At 41.3% G+C, this 14,885-nt stretch overlaps 1 protein-coding gene and 1 long non-coding RNA gene across 6 annotated transcripts in view; one reads left to right on the top strand and one right to left on the bottom strand.

The window, feature by feature from the left end:
- The window catches only part of HELZ (helicase with zinc finger), a 206,108-nt gene extending 201,752 nt beyond the window's left edge, over nucleotides 1-4,356 (top strand). For all 5 annotated transcript variants that reach the window (XM_006146767.3, XM_027771163.1, XM_027771161.1 and 2 more), the window contains one exon: nucleotides 3,320-4,356. In XM_006146767.3, the coding sequence (XP_006146829.1) occupies nucleotides 3,320-3,654 (335 nt within the window). In that variant the 3' untranslated portion in view covers nucleotides 3,655-4,356. The remainder of the gene's footprint in view (nucleotides 1-3,319) is intronic.
- Nucleotides 4,357-4,540: 184 nt separating this feature from the next.
- LOC114007520 (uncharacterized) lies at nucleotides 4,541-11,156 on the bottom strand. Its single transcript, XR_003549129.1, has 2 exons — nucleotides 6,059-11,156; nucleotides 4,541-5,865 (listed from the first exon to the last, which is right to left on the bottom strand). It is a non-coding gene; the product is annotated as an uncharacterized LOC114007520 (long non-coding RNA).
- Between the last annotated feature and the right edge of the window lie 3,729 nt (nucleotides 11,157-14,885).

Below are 14,885 nucleotides of genomic sequence, written 5' to 3'. Positions count from 1 at the left end.
CGTAAGCTACTCCTGATTGTGAAAAATAGCAACTGGCCCAAACTAGCTCAAGTTAAAGAAAATTCCTAGAAATAAGGTACAGGGAGGCCAGATGGACACAGGAACTAGGTAGCTTGCTGGTGGGTGCATACACGGTAGTCCTCGTCACACCCATAGTACAGAGTGCCTGGCCTCTAGGAAGCACTCGGATACTAGACGTGGTTACTGTAACACAGCTTGCCTGTGCCTGCTCCCTTTTTCTGCTTTGCTTTGTAGGTTAGTCTTCTGGTTCTTCTGATTCTTGTGGTCCTCCACGTTTTGTTAAGTGGCTTTAAGGTGCTGTAGTACCTTGATTCCATATAATTTAGCTAACAGTCTCAATCACACACACACACACCCACACACACACTTCTGGGAGAAGGAATATACCCAGTTTGAATCAAGGATAATCCACTGCAGCGAGTGGGCACCTTGTCTAAGACATCATTGCCAGGACAGAGGAAACGGTCTAGCCCACCAGCCCTCGGTCATCAGTGAGTATAGTGCCACTCTCTTAGGATTCCGTGAAAGGATAGCGTGTCCTCTCCCCCGGAGCTGTCTAGTTTAGGAAAGAAGATGAACACACATAAAGCAGTGCCAATTTTAAGTGATAGAAAATAGAGTGCTAAATGTGCAGTGGATGAGGTTTTCAGTTACTAAAAGAAAGGGAGAAGGTCAAGAATGGAAGCAGGAGTCGTTACCAGTCCCCGCGAGGCCCTCCTGGTCTTGACGGCCCGTTTAAACCTTGTCCATCCAGATACATCCCAAGTTTCATTTTCACCTGTGAAAATTCCCTCTCCGTTCTCTCAGAACTCCCTTCCTACCCACCAGTATTCATCGCGCCCCTGCCACTGTTGTTTAGCCACGCCCTGGGCCTGTACGTTACCCCAGGGGGAAGCTGGAGTCTCACGAAGGGCCACGCTCACCAGCGGGTACTGGCCGCGGGCCGCGCCGCACTGCCTGCGTGCGCATGCTCAGTACATACCCGCTAGGCCGCGGCAAGTGTCTGCTATTGAACAGGCAGATTCAGAAAAGAGAAGCAACCTGGGAGAAAGCCGAGAAATAGGAACGGGCATGATTCGCCAGCCCGTTTCACGATGGGGAAGGCCTGGTGAGAGAGAATATCTAGAATTTATTTATTTGAAGAGAAGCAAAGAAGGAAAATCATAAAGAAGGTCTTCGAATAGCAGATAATATAATTCACTATTGAGCTACAAAATGTAAACAGTACTCATACAGGACTAGACGTGTGGTTTCACGGAATAGAAGAGTAGAAAGTCCAGTTACAGATTTAAATAGAATTTGTGTATAATAAAAGCACAATGAGCACAAGAAGGGTGGGTTTTTCAGTAAATGTCGTTGGTTCAATTTTCTAACCAAGGGAAAAAGAAACAATTGTACCTTTACCTTATGGCATATACTGAAGCAAATTGTAGATAGATCATAGGATTTTTATTGAAAACAGGAAACTGTAAAAGATCCAGGGGAAAAAATAGTAAATACTTACCTGGTTCCATAAAGGAACTAGTTCATAGATTTACTTTTAAAAAATCTAAAACATTTGTTAGCAAAGTAGAAGCATCACAAATAAGATCAAAAGGGAAATCATAAGATATGCAGTTACTATAAAAAAGCTCTTACAGAATAATAATGAAAAAAACTAAACCTTAGAATAGACTGTCCAATAGAATAACGGACAAAGACAGTTCACAAATGGCCCATAAGCATAAGGAAAAAATGTCCATACACACTAGCAATCACAGAGATGCAAGTTAAGACTACAAGATAAACTTGATAGAAAACAGGGTAAGGTTGAAGTAAGGACACAGTGTTGCAGCTGGGCGGGAACGAGGCGCACTCTGCTGGCGGAGAGTAACAGGGCAGTGCCCCCTTCCGGCCAGCTTGTCTGCAGGGAGCCCAGGCTACTTAGGTATGGACCATGTGAGCCCGCCATTACATTTCTAGGAATTCTCCCTAAGGAAATAGGTCTGAAAATTTAGAAATACCTATCTATAGTAACATGTATCACCATCTATAAAAATGAAGTATCAGCTATAATCAGAATTTCTAAAAACAAATGATCATTAAATAAGTTACGAAATGTTCTATAGTAAATGAAGTCTTTAGGAAAAACTACACCAACTAGTTAAGGTTTATCTCTGGTATTTGGAAATGCGAATGACTAATTTTCTTGGTGGACTTTTCTGTAATTTCCAGTTGTCCTCAGTGAATATATATCATGTTGGAAGCAAAATCCACACTTGAAAACAAGCCATCATTTAGTGAAGACTAACATTCCTTAGGGGTGGAGTCACGTTTTAAAGAACCTTAAAAATCAACAGATTATAGGGACCAGCAGTTGGTGTAATGGCTGTGTCACTCGACTCCCATGTAGTTGAGCACTACATGAGTCCCAGACCCGGTGGTTTAAACTCACACCAGGCGCGTGTGCGTGCGTGCCCAAGATCCCGAGAGGAGAATGGAGGAGAAGGGACTGTGGCGTGGTCATCCCCCCTGGGGGGTGATTTCTCGCTTTCTGTCTCTGTCTCTCTCTGTCTTTCTGGCGAGTGCATGCGCCCTATAGCAAAAAAAGTTCTCCAAAAAAAGAAAAAAATTATCAACAGATTATAAAGTAAATGTGATGAATTTTTGGCCCTTAATTTTCCCTGCCTTACTGCAGGTTTACCCGACGTATGTTATAAGGTAGTGGAGGACTTTCACCAAATGGAATCTGATATTACCATTAATAATGAAAGTAATTTTGACCAGGAACCTGTACATACAGCTTCCAATTTACCAACCGTGAGCAAGTTATTCTAATAAATACCAAAGTCTGCCATCATACAGATTAGTTTTTCATTTTTGAGCAGGCCTTCAAATTTTTTTTAATAATCATTCATTTTATTTATTATTACTATTTTTTATTTTGACCAGAGAAAAAGAGAGAGAGAGAAAGAGAAAGTGAGAAAGCAAGGTCCAGGACTTGAACTGTGGTCAGCCGTGGGGAGTCCAGCGCCTTAACCACCAAGCCACCTGCTGGACCCACAAGCCTTCAGATTTGACCTTTCTTTTTTATATGTTAGCTATTCCAGTTTGGGTGGTTGCCCTGTGTGTTAATAACACGGGCATGTTTGGTTAGACTGCTGTCATTTCACCATTCCGTGTCAGGAGTTGTCCATCCTTGTGGCCGTGCTGTCGCTGAGTTCCTCCAGACAAGAACCATTTGGGACACATTGGGTTACTGTGATGCATGAACGTGGCAGGGTTGGTTCTGATACCGGTGTCACTCCTCTGCCTTCAGCTCCGCCCAAGACTGTCAAACCCCCTGAGGATCAACTGAAGTCTGAAAACCTCGAGGTCTCCAGTTCCTTCAACTATAACGTGCTGCAGCATCTCGGCCAGTTCCCACCCCTCATGCCCAACAAGCAGATTGCAGAGTCGGCCAACAACAGCAGCCAGCAGAGCTCGGGAGCCAGTAAACCCGCCATGTCGTACGCCAGCGCCCTGCGGGCCCCTCCCAAGCCCAGGCCCCCGCCCGAGCAGGCCAAGAAGAGTAGCGACCCTCTGTCTCTGTTCCAGGAGCTCAGCCTGGGTAGTTCATCGGGCAGCAACGGCTTTTACTCCTATTTTAAATAATCACTTTTTTTTTTTCCTCAAGGGAGAATGTTTTAATTTGTATCAGTAGAATTAAGATAGCTGGACTTCATCTATAGATGCACAGTTCCCTTTGTTTTACTATTAAATATGTTCCACTTAATTGCTTTGCTGCTAGACTTGCAACTAATTTTCTAAAAGTATATTCCATTATTTTGCATTTTTGATGTGAGTCAGAATTTTGACAGCTTTTATGTAGAATAAAAAATATTTTTAAATTTGTGTATTGTCACATATGTTTGCATCAAGCTAGCAGCTAAGAGGTTAATTGTGCAACTATAAAAAAAAAAGAAAAGAAAAAAGTTTGTCTAAAATGTATTTAAAAAAAAACCTTGTAAGTAGCATTTACATTTATTCAATAATATTACCATATGCTGGGTTTCTGTACCAGAAATGGCCAGTTGATGTACAAATGTATGTTATTTTTGCTTAAATTCATTTAAAATTTTTTAAAATAAAGGGGCAGCATCTTCTAAATACTTTTAAGTTTTATCACCTTTTTTTTTGTGACAGGATGCTGCATTGTAAAACTTTTATAGTTTCAGACTCTGTATGATGTGCTGTGTGATCTCCATCCGCCGTAGGATAGAGTTAAAGGCATTCTTTGCAGGTGTATTTCGTATGCCGCTGTTTTTTGAAACACGAAAAAAAAAAAAACAGTGGCATACTTAGTTTTTTTTTTTTTTGACAAGCTACACTTCGAGTTGTTTTTAATGTTAATTTGATAGTGTGTGTTTTTTTTTTAAACAAATCATGAAGCTGAAAAATTTTTAGGATTGTTGGTGCTTAGTAGACTTGATAACTATTTTAAAAATGAGTGAATTTAGTAAAATCCTTTTTTTCTCACTATGCATGTGTAAATGTTTGTAACCTGGTTTTCCCCACTTCTCCAGTGGTATAAAGAATTGTGCCGCTTTAAGGTTTGTTTTTTTATTTTCCTCCAGTAAAAATTTTGGTACCTTATTTGATGTTTACATTAAAATGTGACATTATACATGGCAATTCAAATATTTTGCTAGCTCTTTTGTTTGAGGAACATCACTAAAGAAGAAATATAGTGTTTGTCAAAAATATATCAAAATTCATCAAAATCTGGGGCAGAAAACTACCCTTGTTTTTCATGTCTTTCGATTCTTCTAAAATACTCCTATTGAACTTGTACAAAAATAGAAAATTTAAATAGCTATCTTAAATAGTCTACAGTCTAACAATTGTTTTGAATGAACTTTGGTAAAAAACCAAAGGAAAATGTTTACCCTCTTAAAAACTTGCGATCTTGTCACACAGTTGAAGTCATGCATGTCATTATTTTCCCAATCTAGTAGTTCTACTTTTCTGTTTCAGAGAGATCTGGAAACTACTATCTAACATTTAAAAAAACCATTTTAGTAAGACAAGGCTGAGGAACCTTTCACATGAACCCAGCCTTCCCGATGATCTATTCAAAATGTTTTTTTTAGAAGACTACTACTTTTGACAGGCCATCCTGTATCCACAGTACATTTTGGAAACCAGACTGGAAGTGGCAAGGATGAAGAAACACTACTTCCATTTCGCACATGGCTGGAGTTTAGTGTACGTGCGCCGGCCCCGCCCCCTGTAAGGCGCAGACAGTCTGGGCTGGACGGTGCCTTAGGGTAAAGGTGAGAAGCCAGGGCACAAATGGAGCGCGCCTCTTAGATCCCCTTCCCCCTGCTCCGCGTGTACCCCGCTTGTGCGTGGCTTCCTGCCACAGGCTGTGGGCTCCCGTGAGGTGGCAGACGCAGGCCTGCAGACTGCAGACGTGTTCGTGGTTCGTATAAATCACAGTTGGAAAACTGAGCCAGCAGGCCACAGCACTTCGCTTTCTCTGCGCCGTGTCCGATCACCGCCTCTCACCATGGCCGATGGCGCTCAGCCTGCTTTAGTCAGAAGGAAAGGAAAAATGCTTGCCATATACCTATGTGTGTCCAGCCTTACGACCGAACTCAAGACGTAGTCCAGGTGAAAATTGGGTCTCCTCGATGTGAGGATATCTGTGAAAAATAATTTTCTCATCGACGATGATCTCTTCTCCCCCATATATGCAGGACTAGAACACCAGCTAGACACATGTTCAAGAGCGTTTTGATAATATGAAGACAGAATTATAGTGTCTTTCAGGGGCTTTCGGTTAACCCCTTGTCACCCGACTTTCTCTTTCCATACTTGAACCTTTAAAAGAAAATAGCAGTTTTTTAAATTATTTCTATTTATATTTAGTTAAGAAAGTAATCTGCACACCCCACCACCTCCTGTAAGTGTATTGATGATGGAAGCTTTGGGTAAGGATGCTGTGAAGTTGTCAGGACATCCTCATTCGAAGCAGTTATTTCTAAAAAAAAAACTAGAAATAGTAGCTACTTACTAGTCCACTGCTCTGCCATAGCGTCTAAGTGTTCCTCGTTTCCTTGTTGTTTTTCCAGCCAGTCAAGGGGTGGAGTGTGGTTTCCATCTGATAACTCTTTCTGGATTCTGGCTGGAAGGCTTCTTTTAACCTCTAACAAGCTTATACTCTTTCTCAGCATTTCTTAATTGTCATCTTTCCACGCTTGAAAGAACCTGTTATTTATGCATAGTATCTTACAACGATTTTGAGCAAGTCTTACTGTAAGAATCATTGCCAAGTTTCCATTGAAATGAGGCAGGGCTTCTGACTACAGCAGGTGCCCTTTGGTAATTACTTAGGTAGAATTAGCAAGTACCTATAAATGAGACTTGTGAAACATAACTTATTTTCAACCTTAGAGCTCAGATGGAACATATATATGTATGTATGAAAATATATACACACATGTGTAAACTATAAATACACGTGCGTGTGTATATTATTTTTAGAAAACTTGACGATAGCTCTCATACCAAGTATTACTAACTTCCTTTTATTTCCAGTAGAGATTATTTTTTTCCTGAGGTTTATTTTTCATGTCGTCTTTCTACTTCTTTGTTCTTAATATCACTCTGAAGTTTCCTTCTTCGTGACAGACTATTTTTTATTCATTTCACTTTTAATTTCAGTGCTACTTGAGGTTTATTTTTCTTTTTTTTAATTTTAAAAAATCTTCTGGGTGATAGAGTTTGTATAGCACTCATGCTGCATTTTTTTCCCTCATCTAAAAAATAATTTTTATTAAGATTTGAAGGACCTCATTCAGTGTAATATGGATGTTTTCTGGTGTTTTTAAAAGGCGTTTTGGCTGTCGTTTTGGTATACCTTTGCCAAATCGTTAGAGGACAGCTTTGTGTTTGATGAATCTGGAGTTAATTACTGACCAGTTGACCTTAAGTTTCCTTTGCTCACAGGTCTGCCTTTTGTCCAGGTAATTTTATATACATAACATAACAAACTGCTTTATGTGTCGGTTTGTTTTTTCAATCAGAGATTGTAGAATAAGTTCAGGTTCAGTATAAGTAAACATCAGTGGTCTTTTCAGTTCAGAGAATGGCAGAATAAGTAAAATAAGCAGAATTCCCACCGAATAGGCATTACCTAATTAAACACAGTGATCGCCAAGACCTATTTGTGAGAATAGTTTCCTTGTTACGGAGGCATTGAAGTTGCTGAGAAAGCTATCTGAATTTCCTGACTTTGAGAAAATATTTAGTGTCGTGTTGCTCTAGTGTAGATGGTTTTATATGCTTAATGTTTTTTATCGCAAAAGCAAAGTTATAAAAGAATGTATTTCTAACCACCTTGGCTAAGAGTCAGGGTATGAAAAACAATTACAAGATAAATTTTAGTATTTCAACTGTTGTCATTAAGAAAATTAGATTTACTGAAATATATCAATAGTTGCTTAAAAAGAGACACCTGGTCGAGCATTTTTCATAGTGGAGTTGATTTTAAAAAGGGAATTCCAGTAAAAGTCTATAAAAACAGAAGGTTAAAACTTTAAATGTATCAAAAGATACAAATTGCTGCTTTAAATGTTACTTAGCCTAGCCATCCTTTTTTTCCCCTAGCTCCTTAGAGGTAGTAATTTCTCTTTTATGATTTACCAGACATCATTTCTTACCATCTGCCCTCTTAACACATGAAAATCTTCCGTTTCCACACCACTGTCTATGTCTTCCTCCATCTTCAAGGTAAATGTCTTCATGGATCTGATTGGTCCTCCTTGCCGTCTGATCCACATGCAGACCACCTAGAAATGAGAAAAAGTGGGTACCGTTCTGGCTAGGTCTACTGTTCAAATGACCACTTAGTGTCCATCACCTATTGTAGAGAGAGTCCTCCAGAGAGTAAGTGGCATGCTGGTCTGCGAAGTGCTCATGAGGATACAGGCTGCTCACATTTCCTGTCCCCTTGCGGTTGGACATTTATTGCTGAGACTTTACTGTGAAGCTGCTGCCGTCACATTTACTGCTTTCACACCTGCTTAATTAGCAGTTTCAAGACTGTCGTTGCAAGGAAGTGAACCTTCCGTATAACGTTCTTACAAATCGCATGCAGAAAATGGCATTATGTTGTTACTTTAAATTAGACCTTCAGATTTCAAAGATTTAAAAACCGTTTTAATGGAACGTTTCCATTTTTTGGAACTGGTTAAAAGTATCTACTTTGGTATGAACTTTAATGAAATAGTCACCAGAGTTTCTAAAATGTTTTTTTGAAGGGAGGTACCTAATAGAAGAATCTAGACTTAGAAATGGGAACTGTGGTTATAACCCAAACCCAGTTATACAGAGGTAGTTGAAAGCTTCTCAAACTGGAGTGTTAAGAAAACCCAGAGAAGTTCATATACTTATAGTTTCAGTAATCAAGAGTATTAGACCAGACTTTATTTGCAATTTGTTCAACAGAGAGATTTTATTTTGATACAAATATTAAGCATAAAGCATAGTAAGTTTTATATAATTCTATGAGTTCATTAAACAATATTATGAAATTTTCATTATGTTCTTGGGGAGTCTTCTTAGCTATTTCTACCTCATAGACGAGGTCTCTTCTGTATTTTATTTTGCATACTAGCATGTGATTGCCTGCCTTCGAACTATGTATGGGAGGGGAAATCAATATTACCTTTTTAAAAGTTTTTTGATTTTATGACATGATTGTTTTTATTAATACTTTTTATAATGTTTGAGAAGGGGAGAGGGTGGCAAATGACAGAGGTTTGAACAGAGTAGAAGTCACCCCATAGATCTGTTTAGACGTCCGTCCTGTTGTAAGGGTTTAGAATTGAAAACAGAATGGGCGGTGGTTCTCAAACTTGAGCTGGCGTCAGAATTACCTCGAGGTCTTGTTAAAATACCGATTACTGGACCCCGACCCGAGAGGGTCTGATTCTGGGCTGCAGCTGAATATTTGCATTTGTGTCCAGACAGTGCTGATGCCACTGGCCCAGAAACCGCACCTGGAGAATTGCTGGTCTAGAGACAGACTGAAGGTCTTTCCAACCACGGGTTTTATTTACTCAATATGGAGAAAAAAGAAAAAAAAAAAAAAAACACCTCATCTCTTGAGACGTGTAGAATTCTGATGCCATGAGTGAACATTCATGGAGAAAGATCCAGAGGGAAGGTTGAGGCCTTTGGGTTGCTGTGCCGCCCTCCCCCACACCCTGTGGGTTCTGGACTGCTCTTCCACCCGGGGGTGAAGGAACTCTTTGGTTTCTAGGGTGAATTTGGTTTTGTGTACTCCGCTGCCTGGGCTTTGGCCTGGAAGCTGTGCATTTGTTTGGTGTGCTTAGAGTCAGTCTTGATGATCCGTATGCATGGAGATGAGAATGGTGGAAAGAAGCCATCAGAATGTCACGAGAATGCACCTTGTATTTATCGAGACACTAGGTACAGGAGTCCCAGCCCTAAGATGGCAGTGACATGGAGCATCGAAAACAATATATAATCCCCAAATGTATTCTGTAGATTTTATGGTGTTTTTTTGGGGGGGAGGGAGTGGGGTGGGGTGGGGAGAGGGAGTGGTGAGGGTAAAGGATTTGCTTTTCAAATTATGTGTTTCTCAGGTTAACAAAGTTATTTTGGATGCTCTTCTAAGCCAGCAGGTGTTAGGGAGAGCCTGAAGTGTTGTATACAACAGAGAAGAAATCATTGTCTCCAATTACTTTGCTACCTTTAAAAAAAAAAATCTATATGTTTGCAAAACAGTCTAGGAGAGTCTACCACCTACACAGCATGAATTATTCCTAAGTCATAAGTGCACATGTATGAGCAAGTTATTTCTGAGAAAGAAACTGCCTATAATATAACAAACCTGATAGATCTTTGGGTATCTTCAAATTTATGTATCGTTGTTCTTGTTTTGCTATTTATCCTGACTGCACCATGGGGAGCATTGGGCTCTGCTTCTGGCTTTTAGTTTGGTTTTGAATTTACTGAGATACTAGAAAGGAAAAAAAAAATATTTTTAAGGTCATCGAATATAGAGCACCTTAGGTGTTCAGTACACATGAGAACCGCCACGGAACGCACAGCTTTGGGATCCTTAAGACCCAGTACTACCTAAAAGGCTGGCGGACCTTTGGTGATGACCGTGTGTGTTCGGCCCAGGTTCCTTTATGCAGTCCCCACTCAGAGGAAGCTTTGCTTTATTTACACTTCGCTTTGCGCGATACCCTCTCTGCGGGGACCTCTTCATACCTCTCTGTAGGTCAGAGGGCTCTTCTGTCCAGGTTAAAGTCTCAGAGTGTCGGTTACACCTGAGATGTTTCTCGCCCACCCACTCCCACCCCATACAGAGCAAGGGTCCTGTCTGCTTCCCACAAATGCGTGTACGTGACACCATACTGTACCTGATTCCTGTGCCAGTCATCTACCTGACTTTTTTGAAACCTACGAAGGTACTTGTTATATGTAGTAGTTGTATCCTGGGCAAAGACGGTGGTTAAAACACTTCTCCTCTAAATTATAAAGGTGATGAGTTTTGCATTTTATTAAAGGGTCCTGTTATAGTAACACAGGATTTTTTTCAATGCTTCAACAATACAACTCTTACCTAAACTTGTTCAGCGAACTTACAGGATCTGTTACGTAGCAAAATCGTACTGGGCCTTATCTTGGAAAGTCTTCCACAGGGAGGCTGTAAGAAACTGAAGTGGTTCTTTTCCATCTCTCTGAATCTCAATTGTGCAGCCATCTAGTTAAGCATAATTTATGGGGCAATTATAGCAAAATAATTTTTTTTTTTTGCAGTCAATGATACCTCATTTAAGAGGCTCTAATACCTAAAGAGTTTATCCTTAAAAGTAAAAATGACTGTGTACTATAAAATAACCCCAAAGCCACTCTGTAGGGTTTATACTTTTCTTTCTTTGTCTTCGTCTCTTCTTTTCTAACTTAGTTTTGGAATTACTTTAGCTACATTGGTTTCTTAGAACAAGTTTTCAACTTGGGGGTCTACAGTTCCTACAGTATGATCATTGTCTAAGTGAAGTTCTTTTGTTTTAAAAGATTCATGGTAACACAAAATGTATTTTACTGCTACAACTAAAATGTATTTATAATAAAATGCCTTTTTAATAATTTGGAGATTGATTTATTATGTGTGAACTATGATTCTCTGCCTCCTTTTACTTCTTTGTTTTTTAGATTTTTGCTATAGGGAGACAGAGAGGGAAAGCAAGAAATCATACCCCCTGGGGGGAGTGGTGATTGGCCATGCCACAATCCTTTCTCCATTCTTGGGCTCTGGGGTATGCATGCACATGCGCCCAGAGTGAGTTTTATGCTGCCGGGCCCAGGACTCGAACCTCAGTCGACTACATGGGAGTCCAGCGACGTAACCATTATGCCATCTGCTGGCCCCTCCTTTCAGTTCAAAGACCAGAGGGCTGACCAAAATTAAGCATAGCACTTTGAGTTTATTCATAATACTAAATAATAAAATAAACTCAGTTTTAATTTGTGAAGTTATAACTTCAGTTTCCAGAAACTTATGACTTTACTTAAATCCCCAAACTTTAGCAGTAACAAAAACCTAAATGTTTAAAGTGTTACCTGAAAGTTTAAAGAAAATGAACCCTTTCAATTTGTCATTCAATGTGGGTCTTATGAATGAAAAAAAATTACCACAAATTATTCTTAACAAGTCACTTACTAGGTAATGCTGGGCTTTGTGTGTCCCAGAATTTGAGAACTCCTAAACCTAGTTTATATCAATATATTATGTAGGTATAATAATGCAGTTCACAGTTGTGTGTGACAGGCATTAATTCATCTACCAAAAAACAAACAAACAAACAAACAAACAAACAAACAAACAAACAAACAAACAAACAAACAAACAAACAAACAAACAAACAAACAAACAAACAAACAAACAAACAAACAAACAAACAAACAAACAAACAAACAAACAAACAAACAAACAAACAAACAAACAAACAAAGCACAAAACCCAAAAATGCTGGCTATGCAGAAAATTGCCCTGAGTCAGGATCCTGTTCTTGTTGGGGGAATAATTCTTTGCATCTGCCATGATGTGATTTTGAGAAGCATTAGCAGGTCACAGATTGCTTTGTGTGGCCTGGCTACTTTATTTTTAACATCCCATTAATACGGCACCATAAATCGAGCTTAAAGAGACTGCTTCCAGTTTGTGAATGTGAGTAGGTAGGACACTCAGCCTTTCATAAGGACAATTTATAATTCGTTTTCATTACAGCAAGTCCATTTTAAAGCTCAGTACCCGGTCGCCTTTGAGCTGAACTGATATAAGCCTCTGGATTTTAGAAAGAAAACACTTGTTTGCATGTAAAGCAAATGAATTTGGAGCTCTCCTGGAGCTATCTGCTCTAGATGAAGTATCGGGGCCCATAGGAGGAAAATGCAGACCGTCCCTTCTGGGTGTTTCCGTGCCACATTGGTGCCCTTCGAAGCCCTCTCCTGAGGGTGGCTGGCATTGGCATGAACGCCTGAAACTTAATTGATAAAACGCTTCCTTTCATCAAAACCGCAAGGTGGAAGATCCATTTTGGAGTGCAGAGCGAACGTGAAGTCAGATAGCTGGGTTAGCCTAGGGAGCGCTGGGTGGGGAGTTGTCTGCACTTGACTTGTTTAAACTTGAACAGCTGAACACCCCACGGAGGGTCCTAAGCAGCCAGAGAGCCCTGGATCTGAAATGAACTGTGTTCGAGTTTCATGCTGGTGTTCTAGCAAATGGATTCCCTAATTAATGGGAATTGATTTTTCTCTCTCTCTCTCCTTTTTTGTTACCAGAAGGTGTAATGCTCACCAGAGAGAGACAGAAAGGAGAGGGAGAAAGCACCCCCCATGGGGTGTGGTCACATCTCATTTCTGTTTCTCTATCCTGTCAGGATTTGGGCCATACATGCACATATGTTCAATGTAGTTGTTTTTTAAAAAGGGATTTTTGCCTTAGGGCACATGCACTCACTGGAGAGGGAGACAGAAGAAACAGTGAGAGGGCAAGTGAGAAATCAGTCTTCAGGGCAGATGGCCACACCACAATCCCTTCTCCATTCTCCTGGGATCTTGGGCACGTATGCACTTACACCAGACATGGTTTTCAAGCCACTGGATCTGGAACTTGAACCATGGTTGGCCATGTGGGAGTCCAGTGGTGTAACCACTATGCCATCTGTTGGCCCCTCAACATAGTTTTTAAGCCTCCAGGATTGGTGTTTAAACCATAGGAGGCCATAGTGGGATCTTGCTCCCTTAACCACTAAGCCATGGGGCCAGCCTAGAAATCCTCCTAAGACTCATGAACCTTGTGCTGATTTCATTGTCTCTCTTCCAGGTCATCCTACGAATCACAATCGGTTGCCTTTCTCTTTTTCTTTCTTTCTTTCTTTTTTTTTTTTTTTAAGAGAGATTTTTGCTATAGGGCACCTGTGCTCGCTGGAGAGGCAGAGAGACAGAAAACAAGACATCACCCTCCCAGGGGGATGGCCGCACTTCTCCATTTTCTTAGGATCTTGGGCACGCATACACATATGCCTGGCGTGAGTTTTAAGTCGCCAGGTTTGGGACTTGAACCTTGGTTGATTACGTGGGAGTCCAGCAATGTAACCACTTTGCCATCTGCTGGTCCCAGCCAATTGCCTTTCAGATCACTGATCTAACCACTCCTTTTCTGAAAAGCCATCAGGTGTCTATCACATCTGACTCTGGATAGGCGAGGCACCCAGAGTCTTTCCCACTCTGCCCCTCCCGGGCCAGCACTGCACACAGCAGGCTGCAGCAACCCAAGCCCTGGGTGTTCCTGCCTCTACTTAAGTTTGGACTATACCGTCACACCCCAGGCCTACTCTAGGGAGCGCTGCTTATCCAGGACTCTGCAAACCGCCTCACATACGCCCCGGCTGAAATCAGCCCCCTTTGCCTCTGTGCTGTACATCCTGGTTATTGCAGTTAGGAGTTTGTGAGCTCTCGGGTGGCAGCGACCATGTCCTGAGACCCCAGCTCTATACCTCTTACACAGTGGCTGGCAGGCCTCTGAGAATGCGTGCTGAACTGAATCTGGGTTCCACGGAGAGATCTTGAAGATGTTCTCCCCCCCTTCCTTCACCAAAGAAGAAGCTGTGTGGCCAGATGACAACACTGCAGGCGTGCTGGCCTGGGTGAGCGAGGAGTAAACCCTCCAGTGCAGGGACATCCACGCCCACTCCGCAGGGCTCCCAGCTCTCCCAGCAGTGACAAAGCATTAGCATCCACCAGCACTTTGTGCTTTCACAGCTCTTCCCATCAGAAGCCCTCATTTGACAGCTTCGCCATGGTTACATCAATTTTGATGGATACCTGCTTGTGTGATACAAACCCACGTTAGCACATCCCGGTCTGTAGGCATATACCTACCATGTCATCGTTCTAGGAATTTGATGAAATTCCCCTTTGTCTGAAGCACTGGTTGATTTTAAATTTGCAGAGGGGGGTAATTGAAGCGAAGCTGCAGCTTGCAAAACCTATGGTATTATCCCACTCTCAGCTCATTAAAACGGATGCCTGCGCATTGATTTGAACCATCGTTCAGGGAGCTTGTGCTGCTAATCCCTGAGAACACGGTGCTGTGACATGATCTGGAGGAGCCAGAGAAGCCCGGACCCTAGGCAGTGGGCGTGGCCTACGGGCCACTGGGTTCACACGCTGTGCTCTCCTGCAAAGGGAGCCAGAGAAGGTGGTTCTGCATAGTTTGTATCTTATTTGAACAAAACGGCCATGGCGAGCCATCTGGGTGTGAGCAGAGTATCTGAAAGTGTCAGAAACCTTGCAAA

This window comes from Tupaia chinensis, unplaced genomic scaffold (assembly GCF_000334495.1).
Source record: "Tupaia chinensis unplaced genomic scaffold, TupChi_1.0 Scaffold000187_1, whole genome shotgun sequence".
Lineage (NCBI taxonomy): Eukaryota > Metazoa > Chordata > Mammalia > Scandentia > Tupaiidae > Tupaia > Tupaia belangeri.
The sequence above is the reverse complement of the archived record's forward strand: the minus strand, read 5'-3'. Positions and strand labels throughout refer to the sequence as shown.